Source organism: Crassostrea angulata, chromosome 8, assembly GCF_025612915.1.
Source record: "Crassostrea angulata isolate pt1a10 chromosome 8, ASM2561291v2, whole genome shotgun sequence".
In the NCBI taxonomy this organism is placed as follows: domain Eukaryota; kingdom Metazoa; phylum Mollusca; class Bivalvia; order Ostreida; family Ostreidae; genus Magallana; species Magallana angulata.
The window spans coordinates 33,384,743-33,407,865 of NC_069118.1; the positions used below are offsets into that span (position 1 = coordinate 33,384,743).

Sequence of the window (23,123 nt, forward strand, 5' to 3'; positions counted from 1 at the left end):
TTGCAAACAACATTTGTAATTATTTGCCCATAAATATTTTAAATGATTTATTATATGTGGACTCTAGTTTTAGATGATATGAGTGATATTCATTGATGATTCTGCATATTCCTTTTATTATGAACCAACTTTATTCAATTTTTCATTTTTTTTCAAAATTTTAAAAACCATGTTTTTGCAGTTTTATTACTTTGTATTACAATGTTTTGAAATATTCATGCAAAATATAAAATAAGTCATTTTAAAGTGTTGTTATAGTAGGTTCAAAAATATTAATAATCAGGGTTTAGTTTGACGCAGGGGTGTAACGAATGGTGTAAAAAGCAGAGATTTTACCAAATAGCTATGCAAAAATCGGCCATTTTGGTCAAAAATTTTGCATTCCTGTTACCATGGTAACGAGACTTGCTAAGAAAAAAAATATGTCATATATTTATACATTTTTATATTAATTAATAATATAAAATATTTGAAATATATAAGGACATAAATCAAACAGCATCCATAAATTCTTAAAAGGCCATTGTGATTGTTGTTACATGGACCCATTTTTTATTCTGGCGATCATTTCATTTCGATGAAATTAAATACAATTTAAATTGTATGCACCATTTTTACTTATTATAACTTGACCTAGATACAAATTGAGTTTTAACTAAATTTTTAATGTTTCTTTATTCCCTGCCATATCATAGAGCATGTGGGTGACGGAGTTAGGTTCATAAGTTATGATAGCACGTGTGATAAACGTCGTATTCAGAGGGCTTATTTGAATAAAAATAAAAATATTTTTGTTAATAATTTTATAAATTATATTGTTTCAGATTATATGTAGTGATTGCAAATGATAAAAACCACAAAAAATAATTTACAGAGAAACGCGGCAGGTTTTCTGCTTATGGTGACGGAGTTTGGGTACTCGGGGATACATGTAAATGGCCGGGAAAGAACAATTAAGGGACGTTATTAGCCGTATTTGGCCGCAAAATTTATCATATTTTCAACGTTTTAGTTTTGTTTTTTTGATGTGGTGCATTGTACTAAGTTCGATACTGGCTAAATTCTACAGGCACCAAAATGACGTCATTTTTTCATTATGACGTCACTAGTGTACGCTAAACATGAAATGATCTCCAAAAATCGTTATAATACAATAATATATTATATTATAACGATTTTTGCACGTTTTTACCGGTGAAAGGGGGTTAATCTTATAAAAATCTAAAGAAAGAGGGTTTATCTTATAAAAATTAAAGGCCTAAACAGTTTATGTTTAAGTCCATTTGTATCCGTCATATGTGATCAAAGTAGTTTAATCAATCAATTGTAAAACCAGAACAGACGTTAGAAATATTTACATATTGTCTTCGTCTTCCGTCATCTTTTCTTACTTTCGACTAGTATCGATGGTCGGCCGATTAACCCTTTCGCTGCCAACGTAAATGTTTGAATTGCCAAATATGTAACGTCACTGGTATATGACGTTTTTAAAATAGTTATGACGTTATTCGCGGGTTTAATTTCACGTTCGTTGCGTAAAGCGCACCTGCATTGAGATGGATATTCTACGGAAACGTCAGCTAAAATTATATGTCTTGTATTCTCCCATTTTATATAATTTAGCTCTCATTTGATACACGAAATATAATTAAAACTTTGATTTGTAAGTTGATAGTGAACTTTCACAGTGTGGTAAAGATGTGGATTTACAAGTTTTCTATTCCCCAAATTAAATACACCCCTTTTTGTGCATTTACAAATAAATGTACAATATGGAAAGGATTGCAATTTTCGTTGCAATTATATTGCAATTTTTCCGATTTATTTTCTAAACCGTTTAATGCACCTATAAAAGAAAAAAAATATGGGTAAAGCTGATATTTTATAACATATTAACATCATGCCAATCATCTTAGTCAATGATTTTATAATTTACCAAATACACTCTTGCTTTGTGTCTAGTATGTAGCGTTATAACACAAAATAAAAATGAAAATTCGCTATCAAAGGGTGGACATGCACCGCCCTTTTTAATCAAACTTATTTACAAATTAAATCAGCTGTTAAAAAAAAAGTAGACCAAATAAACTTTAAACGTGAAAATTGCGCATCAATTATACATTGTAAATTCCCAGAAATTGTGTTCACAAAAAAATTAATGTTCTATTTTGCATTCAAAAAAATTATTTTCAATTAATCGCTGCACACTATTCCTCCACACACAAATGCTTTTTTAAACAGGCAAAGTGGAGGCCTTTTAAACATCTCGTGCATTGCGTTCTTGATCGCCGCCTATGCCCTGTGGCTCTGTCAGAGCATGCGACACAGTCCTTTTCTTTTCTGCCTAATAAATAAAAATGATAAATAAAATTTGATAAATGAAATATAATAAATAGTTTTCACATCGTCAGTCATTTTATCAATTTCCTTATTGTATATTGTATTCTCTCTCTCTCTCTCTCTCTCTCTCTCATCTGATTGGTTAGTTTTTTATGTTTGTCGGAAAATCTATACGTGTTACTGTATATGTGGTATGAAGAGTGTATAATATAAGATAAAAATACATGTACAAAAATCACCGCTGCATAGATCGAGCAGACCAATATCTATTTTTATAAAAATCAGATTGAGGGGGAAACCTTTTCTCATATCACAGACCACATGTCTACCTTAAGTTTTGTTTTAATCAAAGCAATATCATGAATGCGGGCCATTTTAAAAAATTCAACTTCGGTTTTTTTACATTTCTATTGGGGGTAGGTGTAAAAAAGTTTTATCAGATCAACATAAAAAAGACTAAAGAAGACTAAATTGTGGTTTATTAACCTTGGATGTGTTGGATTGCAACGTCCCGTCTCGTTTGCCTCACGCCTCTGACGGGCTGGTCCCTGCCGACCAGGTACTCACTACTTAGGGCCTCAATCACCTCTTGTATAAATCTCAGACGGGATTTCACTGGTGCATCTGATGTGTTCTTTCTGTACAGGATGTAGGCGTTACTGCACATTCGATGAATGATATTAATGGCAAGTTTTTTCCAGACTTTAGTAGATTTGCGATTATCATTATAAAAGTGTAGCATCATATCTGCCCCATCCACTCCCCCCATATTCATGTTATAATGTTGTATTATTTTTGGCTTTCCATTTGAGTTTGCTGCATTGATAAAAGTACTGATCATTCTAACTGGTTTTTTACTCTCCCTTCCCCTGTACGCTGCAGCCAAAATTTCACCTTGTCTTACATACACACTTTCACCAGGTCCAACATGGGCGTTTTTGATTGTTAAAGGCATTTTTCGGTTAGATCTTAAGGTTCCTGTCAAATACGTGTTCAAGTCTATTAATTTCCTTGCGAGGTCAAAACTGCAAAAAAAACTGTCACAGACAACATGATAACCTTTCTGGAGTAAGTTGCAGTTTTTTAAGAGTCGCAGGACTACTTCTGTTCCTTGTAAAAGTAAACTTTTTACCTAGATAGCATTTCAAATGTGCAACATATCCAGTTGTACTGTCGGCTAATACCCAGAATTTCACTCCAAATTTTGCTGCTTTTGACGGGATGTATTGGAGCATTGCTGTGCGACCTCTTGTACCAATCAATGATTCGTCCACACATATGTTCCGGTCGGGCGTGTAGAAATAGGTGGCGACACGGTTGAAATGGTCAATCAAGGGGCGAATTTTACTGTCAGGGCCCGGTTTTTCGAAAGGTGGTTAACTCTAACACCGTGTTAACTCTGTGTTAAACTCGGTGTTTAAGTTAACGAAATGGTTAAGTGTTTTTCGAAAGTGTGTTAGGGTTTAACCATGTGTTAACTCCGTGTTAACTTTAATCCACCCCCAGTACCTTGGTTAAGATTTAACACAGTGATTAAATATGGCCGCCAGTGTAATGATTTTGCCACTTCAACTCAAAAAATTGGTATAAGAAGCATTTTCCAGAAATTTTAAAGTTTGAAAAATCTTACATATGATATAAGATACGGAAAAGCAACCGGCTTGACATGAAAAGTTGCAGCAATCTGTATGATATATTTATGGAAGAAGGATTTTACACATGGTTCATACCCCCTATGTTGAAGGATCCCTTCTTTTGAGGAGGCTGCATTGTTGACAGCAGTAAAAGGTACTTTTTTTCTTTTTATGACCTTCACATTGATTATATTGTTGTTGTCACTTAAGACATTTAACAAAAATTTCCAAAATTATTAGTGAAATGGGTACTATAAGTAATAAAACATTGTACAATTTTTTCCTTGAATTTTTAAAACATTAAAGAGAAAGGAATTATCAGCTCCTTAATTGATAAATAAAAATTGAGTGAACATGTTAGCATAATTTTTTTCAATGTTGTTACTGCATATTAAGATTTATCTCCCTTTTGACAAAATGCAAGTGGTGGATCAAAATTATTTCTAAAACGTCTATAGTCTAAATAAATGTTATGCACAGTCAAGCAATGAAAAGATACTATATAAAATTATATCTGATTGGAGCAATATTGGTATGATTTTTATGTACATGTATTTTATATTATATCTTCCTTTTTTAAATTACTTTTTTAAAGAATAATTGCATTTTAAATTTTTGAAGCATTTAATTTCTAAAACTCCATATAGTTACATGTGTATATTGATTTAATTAAATTAGTGATATCTAAATTTGACCTTATTTATTTCTTTTCACTGGGCAGATCCCAATCATGATGCAAATATTTTTTGAAATGTATCTATTTCAAATGTATTTTACATTATTAAGAAATGCATTTCTGACATGTTTTAAGTATATATCTTTATGATTTAATTTAAAAAAATCTGTTGTTTTGTATTTTAAATACATTTTAAAAATTATTTATTTAAAGATTTGGAAGAAGGAGAACATGGTATGTTCTGCTGGGTGACACTTGCTGTGCTTGGTACCTAATTCTCCCAAAGCCATATCTCATGAGGCCCACAAACTGCAGCCAAGGAAAAATTTAATCAAACATGCATACCAAGATCAGAAGTGAAATTGAGAGGTTCTTTTATTTGCATAAGGTGTGATTCTATTTTTTTTTTTTCACTGAAGGTTGGGTATTTCCAGTTGAAGTGACAATTTTTCAATTATCATGGTATTTCACAAACAATTTATAACAGAGCATTTATATGCTTTTAGACTAAATATATTAACATTAACTGAAAATTTCATGGGAAGTATTATTACATTTACTGTACTCTCAATCGACAAACCTGATTAGTCTCAATTACTGAATTATTAAGAGTTTAATGTCACCTTGATGTGAACTGCTTTGCTAAACCAAAATCATCATCTTTACATGTATATGCATGTAACTCATATTAGACTCATATGCATACAACAGGGTACATACATGTATACATAAATCAGTACATGTTTTCTGTAGTGTCCATTTTAAACAAATTTTGTAATCAGAAGTGAACTTTTAAAAATTTTAGGTGAATATGAAGTTTAGTCCCAAACTACGACTATATTTGTCTTTATTTCACAATTGTTGTCTTTTTGTATACATTTTATCCTTTTTAATTCACAGATTTGCATGATACAGGAATTAACTGCCTGCCTGCATTGTTTATTTGAAGAGAACTTGGAGAGACCGAGAAAGATGAGTATTTGACAACAACCAACCTCTAAGCCTCAAACACCATGCACCAAGAGAAGGAGAACAATTATTGTGACATTTAATCTAATGTCTACATCCTAATTTATAATACACAATAGCCAAAAAAAAAATGAATCTCTCTCTATCTCTCTCTCTCTGCTATTAAAACATGTCTAACATGTTTTTATTATGAAATTGTATAAAGTACCATAAACTGGAAATGATAATTATTAAAGTAATAAAAATTAAATTAGATTGCTGTGTCAAGTTAATCAGGTTATTCAATTCAATTTGATCCCATGAATTAATAATGAATTATTTTTAACTGGCAACAAAATGGTGGGGTTGGAACTCGACCATGGTACAACAACAATTATGCACATTTTGTGGAGATGTGTGAAATCTCTGTTTAAATTCAATGCATTGTTTCTAAAGTAGGCCGACACATGAAAAAAAAACTGCCAAGTACTAGCAATGTACATGTACTTGAATGTACTACACGTACTAACAACCTTGAGCTAGCTAGAGCACTTGGCCACATGAAGTTTCCAGACTCTTGAGTGTCGAGAATTATTCATCCCCACACTTCTTTCTTAAACCTTGTCACGTAGATTGAAACAACAGAAGACGTGTGCGAATGAAGACCCATATGTTGTACTTCATTTCCATGTAGAACTGTCACACAAGTGACTGGTTTTTATGCCAACTGAGACTTTAATTAATACATGAACCTGACAGAACAAAAAAAACAACAAATCTGGCTAAAACAAATGTATATCTTTCTGTCATTTATAGATTTGATTCTAAGACACAAAAGTACAAGTTACTCTTGATTTAATTAATAATAATTAAAAAAAATTACCGTATCAAATTCCAATACTCTCTGAAGTCTTCAACTCAAACAATAAAAAATCTTTTAAACCCCATTTTAAAAATTGCAGTGCATTGGATGGTACCTAATTGAATCTATTGAGATGGTGGAATACCCTCAATAAACGATAAGAGGTTGTGTTGAGCTTGTAAACACATTAACAACATCAAAGACATTCAAGGTGGCATCAAGTTTTTTTTACGACAAGAGTTTCAAAGCTCTCGTATCTATTCAAGAATGTTCCTGGTAATATTACCCTTCCTGAGTTGCATGGGTACTATTACCTTTCCTCGTAAAATTCTAACTCTCCCCCAGTGTGTGATTTAGGACTCAATAACCAATTCCGGGATTACATGAAACAGTACTGGCCACACCCAAATGGGAGTTATTTCTATGTGGGGGTGCCTGAAAGTGACAAAGGCTGCACGACTTTGAAAAACCTTCAAGCAGTAAACTGCACTCGGTCAACCATCAGGGGAGGGAGGGGACCAATATACTCACAACTTGATTCAATTAACTGGGAATAAATTTAACAAAAGACTCTAAACTCGCAGATAATCGGTCAACAATCACCTTCACAAAGCAAATCAATCGAAGGGCATTAGATGATATCAGTTTTAATATGGTTATAAATGTAGGAAGCAAGTAGAGCTTGTGCTGCATTATTATTTGAATTCAATTGTCAACATTCGGCATGTGATAAGATAAGCAGAAATGTGGCTTTTAAGCACACAGTTCAGGTCTCTTTGGACCCCCACAGTGCTGGCATTGCTTTTAATTTACTTTCAACTTATTCCATTTCATTGTTGTGATATTTAAATGCACTACATACACAGCCCTATACACTGCTCATATAAAAAACCTGTTACACAATGGACAATCTGTCCCTGTCATTCCTGCACTTGGCCCTTCTCCCTCCCAATCCACATTTAGTGGATCCCTGGTTCTGGAAGAAGAACTTCATGACAGTAATTGTATATTTTAACTTTCCTCCCAGAGTTCATGGGAGTATTTCTAGGGATTTTAATGAGTAATTGACCTCTTATGGTCGGTCAAATCACAGAGATGTCAGTTTGGATCCCGTTAACTTCTTCCCATGTACTTGGTGACTACCCGTCCATGTTTATGACTGTAATTGCCATGCATGCATGCTACAACTCACAGTCGTGTGATCGTGATGCTTAAACTGCAACAATGTCGGTTTTGTTTTTGTTTTTAATAAACCGAAATTTTCACCAAATACATGGGAATTCAAATTCAAATACTCTCATTATATCTATCAGATTACCCCTAAAATTATTGATTCAATTTCTGTCACATGTCTTAATTTGTTTATAATTTTCACATAATTGATCTGCAAGCAAAAATTGCTCTGTTGCGTAGATCAGTACTAGATAGAACATGGGAAAAACAAAAACAAATTTCGTACTGTTATTATCTTAATTTGCACGAGCATTCACATCATTGGATTTCGAGTCTAAGTGTATGTGAACTTTGATCATGATCTTAATGACCTACTGTGGTTTATACTTAAACAATTGGATTGTGTACCAACAAACCAACTCTCTTACAACAGAAGTACCAAGCAGCAGAAGTAGTCATATCAGTACTACTTCAACTTATACCTTCATAAACTGCGTTTTGGTATATGTATTGATAAACTATATGGTCAAATCATGTGAGCAGATTTAATCATGGCTCACAAAATTTTGTTACATGCCTCTGCTGTGAAAGATACAATGGACAAATAACTATGCATTTTAAATAAAAACTATAGATGCATCGCGAAGAATTATACTAATTAAAATATAAGTAGAATTTGTAAATTTACATATTTTCAAAGTTTAGAAAAATCCACAGGACATGAAAAACCATAGCAGTCTTAATATTATAAATGGAACATTTGTATTGCTACATTAAAACATTACAACCATGTCTGTGTTAATAGTAATATGCAATGGCAGATGAAAGTTTATAAACAATATCAAGAAAGAAGTTTGATAAAATATTTTGAACTCTCTATTTGAGACTAAGGACATGCAACATGAGAAAAAGCAACGGTCAGAAAAGAAATTAACGCACAATGAAATGGCTTTAAAGCAATAAGAGCTGCAATTTTCAAGTTGAAAATTTTTTTACGCAAATGTTTGTCTATACTAAAATAACAAAAAATATCATGGTTTTTAGCTCACCGAGACGAAGTGAAGGAGAGCTTATGCTATACCCTCGGCGTCGGCGGTGGCGTCGGCGTCCGGACCTGGTTAAAGTTTTTGTTGCAGGTCCTGTATCCAAGCTATTACTTGTCCTATCTTCACCAAACTTGCATGGATGATGCATCTGGACCTTCTTATGGAATTGAAAGACTTGGATGCTGAATCTGGGTCCTAAATTTTAGATGCTGGAGGAGTTTAAGGTTGTTGGACCAGGTTAAAGTTTTTGTTGCAGGTGCCCTTTGATAGCAATATCTAAGTTACTGCTGGTCCGTACTTCACCAAACTTGCATGGATGGTGTGCCTTATGATACTGATGCAACAGGCTTGAGTGCTGAATCTAAGCTATAGGTTTCGGATGCTGGAGGAGGTTAAGGTTTTTGGAGCAGGTTAAAGTTTTTGTTGCGGGTGCCCATTGATAGCAATATCTAAGTTACTACTGGTCCTAACTTCACCAAACTTGTATGGATGATGCGTCTTATGATACTGATGCACCTGACAAGCTTGAATGCTGAATCTGAGCAATAGGTTTCGGATGCTGGAAGAGGTTAAGGTTTTTAGAGCTGGTTAAAGTTTTTGTTGCAGGTGCCCTCTGATGATTATATCTTAGTTACTACTGGTCCTAACTTCACCAAACTTGTATGGATGGTGTGTATAATGATACTGATGCACCTGACAAGCTTGAATGCTGAATCTGAGCAATAGGTTTCGGATGCTGGAGGAGGTTAAGGTTTTAAGAGCTGGTTAAATAAAGTTTTTGAAACAGGTGCCCTCTGATGATGATATCTTAGTTATTACTTGTCCTAACTTCACCAAACTTGTATGGATGGTGCGTCTTATGATACTGATGCACCTGACAAGCTTGAATGCTGAATCTGAGCAATAGGTTTCGGATGCTGGAGGAGGTTAAGGTTTTAAGAGCTGGTTAAATAAAGTTTTTAAAACAGGTGCCCTCTGATGATGATATCTTAGTTATTACTTGTCCTTACTTCACCAGACTTCCATGGATGGTGTGTATAATGATACTGATGCACCGAACAGGCTTGAATGCTGAGTCTGGTTTCGGATGCTGGATAAATTTAAGTTTTTAGGAACAGGTCACATGTTTAATAGATGATAGTACTATTTCAAACTTGCATAGTTGATTTAACTGTAATATGAATGAATTGCAGAGGTAGCTTCAGATGCAGAGCTTGATCTCCATTATCAAGGATGCTAAAAAATAAATCTTAGTTATTACAGGTCCTAACTTCACCAAACTTTTTTTTTTTTATAATATTTATTATTCAGTTTTTATACAGATAACAATAATTCATAAACAATACAGGAATAAGTTAGGAAAACATAAATCTAGATTTGACGATTAATACATAGATATCTTGTACATTAAGTCGAATATATTTTGTTTTCAAACAATGAATATACATAAATTGGATAAATTGTATTTTAACAACCAATTGCATTGCATAAGCATATGTATAATATAGAAGTACTCTGATACTATTTGATAATTATGGTCCACCAGGGTCCTTACAACACAAAAAGTCCAAACACTCCCCAGTGGACGATGCTACATGAGACTGTTTTCTCAAAGTAGCTAAATACTTTATAGAATTACAAATTAAAAACATGTAAGTACATGTATATATCACAATGTATCAGCAAATTTTGAGAAAAGACGTTGTTTGTCACATTTCATAAGACGTAACAGAGAAGAATATTGAATAAGAGCATTTTTGACACTTTTACACACATTTATTTCAGTTTCTTGCAGAGATTCAATTCTACAGTACATTTTGTATTTATATATTTTATAAGCAATGAAAGAAATCAATAAATTCAACGACTCAATCTTGTCGTTTTGTTCTAAATAAAAGCCTAGAATAATATGTTTCCATTTTATGTCGAATAATAAAAAGGAACCTAATTTTCTCCAAATATGTTCAACATTTTTACATTCAAATAATAAATGTTTAGTGTTTTCAATTGTTTTGCATATATTACAGTTATCCCCCTTGTTCCTTAACCATTTACTTAAATATGCATTGTTGCAGAGAATATTATGGAGCATTTTGTAATTGAATTCAGCTATTTTATTGTCATTTATATCTTTGACTTTTCTCGTGTATATATTTTTCCATAGATTTGAATCCTTTATCGGTATTGCAAACTCTTGAGAAAGTTTAGTTTGATAACACGGCTTAACAAATTTCTTGTGTATTAAGTTTTTATAAAAGAATTGGCATTTTTTATTATTTAAGCATGACACCCCTGTTGCAAAATGAAATTTCCCTTCATTTTTTATGTTCAAATATTTAACATTTGTAAAATCATATTTTTTACACAATGGTTTTATAACTGATAATAAAGTTTTATATTCACAAAGCCAGTTAGACTTTCTCTTAATAATAGTGGAAAGCACTTGTAGTGTTTTTATATTCCCGTTATCATCTATTAAGTCCTTTAAGTAAAGTATATTACTGTTGACCCAGTTTTTAAAAAATAATGTTTCTCCTTTTATTTTTATGTTGTTATTATTCCAAATGGGTTGTTTTAAAATATCGTTAGGTGATATGTTATCGAAGTTACACCTTTGTTTACATTCGTTAAATGAACTTAGAATTTGTTTGTAGAAAAGTGGAAGTTTGCCTATTCTATCCAGTGCATTTAAATTAGTTTCAGAAAACTGTAAGACGTAATGAAGATTTAAATTAGCTTTTTCCATAAAACTCTCAAGGATTTCAAATAGAGTGCCCTTAGAAGATAACAATCGCGGTATCCACGCTGCTTTTAGAGCCTTGAACTTACTTTCAATATCTATAATTGATAAACCTCCATCTATTATATCGCCTATCAAGGTATTTCGTTTGATTCTTTCAGATTTGTCCCATATGAAATTAAATAAGAGTCTTTGGACCTTACAGATATATTCTTTATCTGGTATACACAATATAGATGCAATATAAACTAGTTTTGAAGTTGCTAATGTTTTGATTATACATGATTTACCAAACACCGTTAGTTTTCTACGTTTCCATGATTCAAATAACTTTTCCATGTCGTGATATATTTTCATCCAATTTTTATTGTAACATTCTTCTTTATCATGTCCTATATAAATACCTAAACACCTGACAGCTTTATTTGTTGCTTTGATGCCATTGATTTCATCATACATATCTTTAAGCCCCCCCTAAAAGAATACATTCGGTCTTGTTTATGTTTATTTTTGATCCGGCATGATTGCAAAACTCGTTTATAATTTCCAAACTTCACCAAACTTGAATGGATGGTGTGTCTTATGATACAGATGCACCTGACAGGCATGGATGCTGAATCTGAGCCATAGGTTGCGGATGCTGGAGGAAGTTAAGGTTTTAATTGCTAGTGCCCTCTGATGATGATATCTTAGTTATTACTGGTCCAAACTTCACCAAACTTGCATGGATGTTGCGTCTTATGATACCAATGCACCTGATGGGCTTGAATGCTGAATCTGAGCCATAGGTTTCGGATGCTGGATGAGGTTTAGTTTTTTGGAACAGGTCACATGTTTTATAGATGATAGCTTGCATAGTTGATTTAACTTTATCATAAACAAAATGCAGAGGTTGCTTCAGATGCAGAGCCTGATCTCCATTATCAAGGATGCTAAAGAAATCTCCTACCTCACTCAAACCAGCTCGATAGATAGATGTGTTTGTTGATAAATGATATAACATGATTTCTATGATATAGTTTTGTATGATATGAAACAATATTGTTTGATATGATACAAAATGATATCATATGTTATATTATAAAAGTTATAAGATACGATATGATATTGTATAATTTTTTTTATTTTATGATATTGTATCATGATATTGTTATGTATAGTATTGTATATTATGATACAATATTGTATAATATTATATTGTATTTTTAATTTATTATTTTATCACATGATACAATTACATAAGATATTGCAAAATATTATATTGTATCCTATGATACAATATTGTATATTCTATGATATTGTATCATACAATATTGTATAATATGATATTGGTTTCAGTAATATAAAATTATATCACATGAAATTGTATTATATGATATTGTAATATAATATAATATTGTATCATACGATATTGTATGATATGATATTGGTTTTTATGATATATTATCATATCACATGAAATTGTATTATATGATATTGTAATATATATTATTATGTCATATGATACAATATGTATAATATAATAATGTATTTTATAATATTTTACTTTATCACATGATATTGTATCATTTGATAAGATACAATGTTGGAATCAAATTACATTGTATTATATGATATAATATCATATAATGTATCAAATATGTTTCAGTGTCATTCAATACAATATCATACTATATTATACAATATAATATCATGTTTCAATGTAATGATGTATTATGTAATATGATATTGTAATATAATACTATATTGTATAATATTTTATGATATTGTATTATGTGATCAAATACAATAAGGTATAACACAATACAATGTCATATTATATGTTACAATATCATATCTCATTATTGTTTATTACGGTATTTTATTGTATTATATGATATATATTATAAATATGACATGATGCAATATTTAATTTTATATCATTGTATTGATTAACATATGAACATATGATTATCATAAAAATTTTTATCAGATGATATACGATATTATGTCAAAACAGAATCCATGAATATCCAAGATCATAAAGTATGATTTTCATATAAAATGATAAAGGTGGTCTTATGTAGGTGATGTCTCGTAAGGGTGATGCTCCGTCTCGGTGAGCTTAGTAATCTATGATTACCTATGTTTAAGTTTCTGTTAGCCATATATTTGTGAAAAAGGCCTTTAAGAGGCCTTAGTTGGAGCAAAATTGAATTTTTGTCCTCTTTTTAAAAATTGATCTGCTATATCCCTTAGATGAAAAATCTTTCCTCTGACGAAAATTAATGATTTTTTTCAAATCTTATTTATTATAAAAGTTGAAGGTACATGTACACTCATTATACTAGCAGGTTTTTACAGCAAAATAAAATTCTGAAAAATACAGCTCATATTGCTTTAACCAATATGGTTTTGGCACATCCCTTATGGCACATCCCTTAGTTGGGAGTTTGATGAAGAAATCCAATACAATAACACCTTCTTTGAAAATAAATTAACTGTATAAATAAGGAAGAGTGAGGTCAGGATCATTGGTATCGTTAAGGTAAAAAAAACTATGAAAAGCTTATTCATACATAGTTTAGAAGTATATAAATGAATTATGGGTAACCAAGTGATTACCAAGTGGTTAACTTAGTTAACACAGTGTTAGCTAACCAATGTGTTAAATTGCTTTTGATCAACAGAATTTAACCACTGCGTTAGCTAATCACTTGATTAGGATTTAACACGTCGTTATCCTTAACACAGTGTTAAATTTAACCACCTTTCGAAAAACCGGGCCCAGGTCTGTAAAGTTTAAAAGCCAAACAAAATAATGAGACTGCTTTTTATGAATTTAAACATTTCTTTAAGAATTTAATTGAAATATATTTATCTAGATTTTTATATAAAGCATTATTAACATAATTATACATATTTTGACATCGCATAAATCCCAGTGGGTACATGTGTTAGTCGTTATTTTGCTTGATTCTTGCTATAGCCCCCAACCCCACCCCTTTTTACCAATATCTTATGGTAACGTGCCTCATTTAAAAAATATAATTCTTTTTTTTTGGTGAGCTATATGGGTACGAAGGTAGCGACATTGCAGTAAAATACGTAAGTTATGTGATTTTTTTCTGCAATGATCGCGTTTTAGCCCGCGTTTTATTGTTTTTATTTACACTTTTTAAATCAAAATTTTGAATAATCATAAAAAGTAGGTAATAAAAGTAACTAAACTATAATTGTTAATGTGCAGCAGTACGTTATATAAAAGAAATATTTGTGAATTTGAGCTGGACATCATCATGATTATTTCGTGCAGTCCGTGATTTTTTTAAGGTTTGTTGAAGCTTTCGACCAATCTATAAATTGATTAGAACTAGCGGGTTATGTAAATTTTTCCTGCAATGATCGCTACCTTCAAAACCCGCATGAATCATCAAAGAAAGCATTTATTGTTTATATTAACATCTTTCTTTAACTAATTATTAAATTGATTATGAAAAGTTTGTAAAATTCACTAAATTACTGTTAATGTACAAAAGTACGTTAGCTAAAAGGAGCAGCCAAATCGTCTCCTGTGAGACTTTGAGTCTGGCATCGTCATGATTATTTTGTGCAGTCCGGGATTTTACTAAGATTTTACTAAAGTCTATGTAGGTTCAGACCAATCGATAAACAGGGCGTGTCAATTCAGTCATGTCACTTTCAACCGCTGTAGATTTCGACCAGTCAATAAATTGTAAGAAATAGAGGAAATTATGCTTGGTGGATGTAAATATATACACGTAATCTACTCTTGAACATGTGGAAGGCGGAATAACACATCATCAGAAAATGGCTGACCTCTGATCGAAACGATAATTCGCTTGCTATACAAAATTTTATAGATGGATACATGTAACTTATTCCATGAGTAAATACGTAAATAAAATAAGTAAATAATTTTGTCACAGTATTAATTATTCAATTAAGTTTATATACTATTTCCTCCCGTCTTGTTACTAAGGTTATTTCTGTTAATTTAAAATTTTAGCGAAATGTTAATATTTGAAGAAAAAAACCCTAAACAAACATTCACTTAATGTTATATCAAAATATTATCTAATATATATATTCATAATGCAGTATAACAACATTCACAACAACTATAGAATACAATACCTATTTGTTTGTCGCACAACTTCTCTGATGAGGTTTAGGTTGAAAAACAACAGGAAATACTGCAGAGGAGATGCATTCCGCAGTGGCATATTCTTAGGCCCCGGATTACCGGAAAACGGTTTATTTTGCACTGGTTCAGGTGGCATTACACGGAACCAAACGCCAGCCATCTTGCACAGCGTATAGCAGAACGCACGTGTTATTATGACGTCATTTACGTAAAATGACGTTATAATAAATCGCCGCGTATATACTTAGCAGTCATTTTTTTTATTGCTTACAGTTATTGAGGTGAAATGTCGAATTTATTCATTATTGTAACATTTACAAGGAATATATGGAATGAAAAAAATTAATTTTGAATCAGAACGGTTATTCAGACGTATTTTTCATTTACTTTCGGACAGAATAATCATCTTCTGGTGATTGATTTTCAAGAGTGAGAAACAAATATATACGGAACAAAATTATGTACAGATAAATATAAATCCCGATACATATACAATAATACATGAAATCTTTACAAAATGTGCCTTTCCGCGCAATGTCTTGCAGCAATAAAATACAACTTGCCAACAAATAACGACTCGCATATATGGCACATATGTAGTTTAGATTGTATTTTTAATTCTAAAAAATAAAATATTACGTCATATATTATTCAGTCAATATGTCGACAAATTATAAAATACTATTTTATTATTCAGTCTCACATACTATGCTTTTATAATTATTGACATAGAATGGATAAATCATATGGAAAAAGTGTCAAGTTCAAATCGGCCCAAAATCGGCCCCGTGGCACTCTACGCAACTGTGTGATCGGCCCAAAATCGGCCCTGTGGCACAGAAGTGGTTAAATAGACAAGTTCGCATGCTGAATATTCACCTGTAACTTCGTGGGCATTGCTTCAATTTATCGAGGAAAAGGGTTCCGCGCCTGACCGCCGCTTATATATTAACCGATAGCCGGTAAATGTTAAACCTAATCCGTATACGGTTGATCGACAGTGCATCAGCCGACTTGTCAAAATCGCCCAAAAGACCAATTGACCCTCGGTCGTCAGTCGGCCGATATTTAAGAAAATCCAAATGCCGAAATGTCGATCGACCGAGCGACGACAGACATAAGAACTGTCTTCCGAAGGTCTGCCGACTGTCACGCGATTAATCCCATTTTTATCCCCCCCCCCCCCCCCCCGCTCGTTTATGGAAATGTGTCTCGGGTTTTACTTTACTCTATTCAGCGATATCAAATCTAAAATATTAATGAAAACAATTATACCTTCTCGATAAGAACAATATATGCAGTTAATTTCAACTTATATAAACATTTTTATATTTACTAGTATCTATTTTTTTCCCTATAAAACATGCACATGTTTCATACACCGGTATATTAATGGAATAAGGAATCATTCTTTGAGTATTATGAGGTGATAATTTCGGTCGGGGCGTGATCAAATCCAATAAAGCCCGACGGGCTTTATGATAGATTTGATCATGCCCCGACCGAAATTATCACCTCATAATATTCAAAGAATGATATCTTATTACTTATATTCACATAATTTTCAGCAATTGTACGATTAATGTTGAAAATAGCTTATATTAGTGATTTAAAATCAAATGTACGTAAAGTTTAGTCTATCACTCTCTCTCTCTCTCTCTCTCTCTCTCTCTCTCTCTCTCTCTCTCTCATTCAAGTCAAGAGCGGTTGTGTCTCAACTCCGCCTTCTACGATCTGATTAGACAAGGGTCAGTAAAACATTACGCTGAAAAATTTCTAGAGTCACCGCCAATTAAAAGCTTCAACGTAGTTCGCTGTATGTTTTTGAGAGGATGAATAGATGAATCTGAATCTAAACTTGGGGGAAGGGGGGGGGGCAAAATTTTATTCACAATGTTCACCCATGAATATCATATTAGATTTAGTTGTATATATTATCGTCATCTTTGTTCAGACACGTATACATGTGTTAAATAAATATATAATTTCTACGTAAATTTCCACTTGCGGGATAACATACGGGATATATTTCCTTTTTGATTATAAGAAAAACACAAAAATAACGTCAGGTGTCTGTGGTTGCAGACGACAGACGATCGATAGTTTAAAAACAGTGAGCGATCTCAGAAATGTCATTTAGTTCGAATTAACTAAGACTGATAAATGATGTTTTGGTATTTAATATTATAATACGTGTACATGTGAAATGTGCAAGATGGTTTTATTTGAATGAGTGACATTCGTTTGGTTAATGTGAAATCTACTTGTACAATTAAACCTTTAATTGGTTTTCTTTATTTTTTGGTAATTAGCATTTTAAGGAGGCCGACTTTAGTTTTCATTGCGCATGTTTTTTTTTCGCATTCTTGTAAAATAAAGTGTATTTCTACTTTTTATGAATTTTCTTATTTCATATCATCTATAAAATTGAAACAGTAAACAAAATACAGATAAAAATATTTAGATTTTTTTAGAAAAAAAATTATTTTTCAAATGATTTTTGTGTGGTACTGAAGGTGAGCGTTGCCATTGTGCTTTTATGACGTTTTAAAAAAAATAAAGCGTTATAGGAGTGCGTTATAGGAAATAATATAAAACAAAAAGTAAAAATCGTACGTTATTCAAAATTTGTACACAGAATAATGCTATCCTCGGGTTTGTTTCTTAATTTTTGAATGAATCCATGATACTAAACTACATTTATAATATTCCAAATATATAGAATATGTTGTGTTTATTAATATTTTGAGATGCCCCCCACTTAAAACCTGGCGGCAGAATTTCAATTTTTTTACATATAAGATAGAAATAATTATTACTAATCACATATGACAATTTGAGAAAAAAAGCTCTTGTAGTATATTTTAATGTGCTTCGAATTTCGGAAAATGACAATTTCCTAGATGTATATATTCCTATAGTAAATGTACCTGTATTTTGAGATAGCCCCTAAAAATAACTAAACGGTCGATTTTCTTAAAACTTCGTAAATTAACTAAAGTTGGTGTAAATTACATATAGTTAAAAAATAAAGAGTTTTGCTATTGTAGTTTCTCCACAAAAAAACCCCAAATCGGCATTTTTAAATCGTGTCCAGACTCATGCAAGGATCCAAAAAAAAAATCCCGGTAGAGTAATATCTATGTCTATTTAAGGGGGATTTGTTTTCGAAAACTTTACTTTTTAAATTTAAGAATTGAATTTTCCAAGGGGGGGGGGTCTTATGGACCATATTCACTAACATGTATGTACATGTACCAGGTACCTATAGTTGCACCTCGTGTTAAACAAGTATTATGCGAACATAGCATAAACAATACATGTTCAATCCCTGTCGTCTACCTGCTATTAATGTTTGGGTGTTTTTAAATTTCGTGAAAGTCGTCCAAAATTAATAATATCTACATTATCTTATGAATAATCTTATTGAAGTAAACTTAATCTGTAGTCTCTTATTATGAAGCAACACAGCAAGTTTTTAAAAAAATCATCAAATTATATTAAAAAAATCTGGAAAACGAAGTTTGGACAGAAAGACAGACAGCACACAGGTTTTTTTTACTGTCTTTATGCATTCCATGACTTCAGAAAAACACAATTTGAAATTTATTCAATCATGAGTGGATATCACAATGAATTAAAATTTCAGAAGTTAAATTATATCCTCAGACATCTGGTATACATAAGTTCATATATACATTTTTCAGTTTCATGGAATTATCAGTTAAAGCATTCTTTAATTGGTATAATTTCAATTCTTTGTTCTCCGTTTCTTGTAGACAGGTATCTTTACAATCGCAGATCTGACATTGGGATCTACCTCACAGATAACACGCATATTGGTTTCTTTGAATCTGTAAATTAAAAAAAAATCATTTGTAATACGTGATATCGATCAGCATGGTATTACCTGTCCAATATTTCATGCAATACAGCCACATATGTACATTAATGTTAGAATGCAGAAAATATCTGTAATTTTTACAATTGTACAAAGACTTCATAAAACACTTACCCACGTTTTGTAAAGTAGCAGAGCAAAGTCAGGGGGATGATAACCTGATTCTGAGTCGTCGCCGACGAGGAGCTCCAGGAGATGGGGGTCCACAGAGCTGCCCGGGTTCCGGGGGTTGATGATGAGTGACAGGCGGCGGTGGGGATGGTGGCAGGGATGGTGGTACGTTTGATTCTTCAGCCCCAGCTAAAGCAAAAAAAAAACATTACAAATAGTACAGATATCAACAACTTAACTTCAAATGAAAATGAAATAATATTAAAAGAACAAAATCCTAAATGATGAAATAAATTGAAATAACTCATTCTAATTACCCATGAATCTGAAGGACAAGTATCCATATGCCAATTTCAGCGAATAAAATGCCAAATGACAAGTTACAATCATTTTTATCTTTGCTTCGCGAAGAAATTGTTTGAGATCTATGTTGTTATGGCGTCACAATAGGAACAATGAATGTAACGTCATCGCGTTTGTTAAATCTATAGTATTTATTGAAAAATGAAAATTTCCGGTAAATGGCATTGCTTACTGTAAAGGCTTCAACCCCCCCCCCCCCCAACTTAACATAATTTGTTGCGCGGAAGCGCATCAGGGTAATCATAACAGCAGAACATATATATTTCAAATTATTCATTAATTAATTATTCATTTACATATTGGCATCAAAGAAAAATAGGATTTTAAATTACTATTTGTTTGCGTTGCGAAGAAACTGTTTTAGATTGTTGCTTTGACGTCACAATAGGAGCAATGAATGTAACGTCATCACGTCATCACGTTTGTTAAATCTAGAGTTTTTATGGAAAAATGATAATTTCCGGTAAATGGCATTGCTTACTGTAAAAGCTTCACCCCCCTCCCCTCCTCATCCCAACTTAACATAATTTGTTGCCCGAAAGCGCATCAGGGTAATCAAAACAGTAGAGATATAATTCAAAATATTCATTTATTTATATTGCCATTAAAGAATAATTACTATTTGTGTACTGGGCATGTAAAAATGACATCCACAAGATACAATATCTTCACACGTTTATGTAACTATGATTGTAGTTGATGTTTGTAAAATATAAAAGAAATGTATATAAAAGTGTTATCAATATCAAAGAATTTGATAAAGAAATCTTTCATGGGGTATATTTATATTAAGATTACATAGATATACCCATACATGTTGTGGACTCATATCCCTATATTTACATCTGTTTCTTGTTTGTTTCTGAGAAAAACAATTACCACTAAAGGGTATTTTTTTTCTCAGAAACAAGTGTCTGTGATTTATTAATACGAAATCTTTCACTGTAGCTCTACAGAAACAGCCAGACTGAAATCAACACGCCCTGTATATCGATTGGTCGAAACCTACATAGACTGAAACTGACAAGACTAAAATTTACACGCCCCGTTTATCGGTTGGTCAAAACTTACAGCGACATAAGAAAAAATTAGACTGTACGAAGTATTCATGACGATTTCAGACTCAAATTCTCATAGGAGAAGATTTGGCTGTTTCTTTTAGCTTTTAGCTAACGTACTGATGTACATTAACATGCAGTAATTAAATGAATTTTACTTACTTTATGCAATTAATTTAATTTGTTAAGAGAAAGGTGTAAATATAAATAAGAAAAAAGCTGTCTTTGGTGATTCCTGTGGGTTATGAAGGTAGCGATCATTGCAGTAAAAATGTATATAACCCGCTAACGCGTTATTGTTAATAAAGTTTAAATGATGCTGATATCCTTATTTGAATCGGAAAAAATTAATTTAGGGAGATGTTCATGTAAAAACTTAGAAAAAAACCTAGAAAACAGATTGCATAATAGAGGACTAAATAAGGCATAGCCTGATGTCCAACCCTATTATGTATTTATTTGCATAATAAAATATTTGTTGAATTAAATTGCATAATAGATATGCCTATTGAAGAAAGATATGTTTAATAAATAATTCATTCTTTTATACAAATGGTCTATGCAAAATTATTACATTTCGTTGATAAAAAAAGCCAATAGATACACAGAAAATATTCGACTAAAAAATATGTTGTGAAATTTTTTGGAAAGGATAAAAAGATAGAAGCCTTTTCGGGATTCGAACTCATGACTTACAGATTCATTGCTAATGCACTAACCAATTGCGCCATGCTGTTTGGTAACAGCAATGAGAAAGAAAACATTTTTAAAATTATTTATCGGAAATACGTCACAATATGAAGGTGTCCCACATCACAAATTGAATATAGATATTGGAATTACTTTTCCCATGATTTCATATAGTTTATTAAGAAATTGTTTCATTTTCTATACTCTGTCCCAAGAGTATCCTTGATTAACATTTTGCCTATTTACTCGATATTTATAAATACCTCGGTGTTCAAATGATGTAAATTCCAAAATATGAAAAATTTCCAAGATTTCTCAGTTGAAATTCCCCCGTTAGTTTAAAATCAGACTGAGCAACATGAGTCCTAAATCCACGTTTATCCTGATAATTGACACACCACTTGTCAATTTATTTGATATGTTACAATAGCTGTATATTACATGCAAACAATGCTCATATGTACGAAAGGCGAGAAGGATCATTCGAGATTCGAGATTCGAAATACGAAATTCGAAATACGAGATTCAATATCTAAATTAACCAATCAATTCATGGATCTGAAACCTGTATCCTAGCAACATCAAACTGTTCTAAATAAAGATCATTCGTACATGCTCTTTCCTACAAATAAATGTCTTAATAGCTCTTATATAGTGGTTATAAAATGGTTAAATTAACATTGATGAATTAACCCCACACAGTATAAACAATTAGATTAGAAATAACACTGTTGGCTTTGCGAATCTAAGTGGTTTTGTTTGCCCTGTATGTATTTCCCCCCGAACCATTTTAACCCGAAGTGTATTCGCCCCAACTGTTCATTCCATTATTACTGATTTTTTATATTAAATATCGTTGTTCCCCGGTGAAAGAATTTCAAAACACAAAACATTAATTTCTAGGATATACTAGACCTTGATTTGTCATATTATAACTATTGATAGATACATGTAGATGTAATTTGCTCGATCATCTGTCATTCTAATTTACAAAATCTCTTTCTCTTTCTCTCTCTCTCTCTCTCTCTCTCTCTCTCATTCAAGTCAAGAGCGGTTGTGTCTCAACTCTGCCTTCTACGATCTGATTAGACAAGGGTCAGTAAAATGTGACCGCGTAGTTTTTACTGTGCTAGAAAATTCTTCTGGATCTGCATCGGTCGTGTGCAGTACAAACCGGGTGAGGGAATGTTGGCGTAAAAGGAACAAGTTATAAGGTTGAGGCGCGCTGTGGGCCGTAAGTTAAAAACGAAGGTTATGTATGCCGTATTCCCAAGGGTCCACCAATATGCAATTCCAGAGAAGTAAAACCAAGTGATGAAGGTTTCCGTATTTATTATCAATCGAATTTAAAAGATGAACAATAACAAACAAATAAGCGACACAGACGGAAGTGGCCGGTAATGCGCCAGGCCTCCGAACTGAAGATTGACCAAT

The 23,123-nt window shown here is 32.2% G+C and overlaps 1 protein-coding gene, 1 long non-coding RNA gene and 1 pseudogene across 2 annotated transcripts; 2 read left to right on the plus strand and 1 right to left on the minus strand.

Annotated features, from left to right (window-relative positions):
- Window positions 1–23,123, plus strand: part of LOC128160910 (acetylcholinesterase-1-like) — a 128,465-nt pseudogene that overhangs the window by 9,719 nt on the left and 95,623 nt on the right.
- On the minus strand, window positions 2,208–3,115 carry LOC128160339 (uncharacterized). The gene is made up of 2 exons (XM_052823643.1): window positions 2,827–3,115; window positions 2,208–2,344 (listed from the first exon to the last, which is right to left on the minus strand). Exons 1-2 carry the CDS (start codon window positions 3,113–3,115, stop codon window positions 2,208–2,210), a joined length of 426 nt encoding a protein of 141 aa, XP_052679603.1.
- Window positions 3,696–5,754, plus strand: LOC128160361 (uncharacterized). Its single transcript, XR_008240273.1, has 3 exons — window positions 3,696–4,128; window positions 4,864–5,038; window positions 5,551–5,754. It is a non-coding gene; the product is annotated as an uncharacterized LOC128160361 (long non-coding RNA).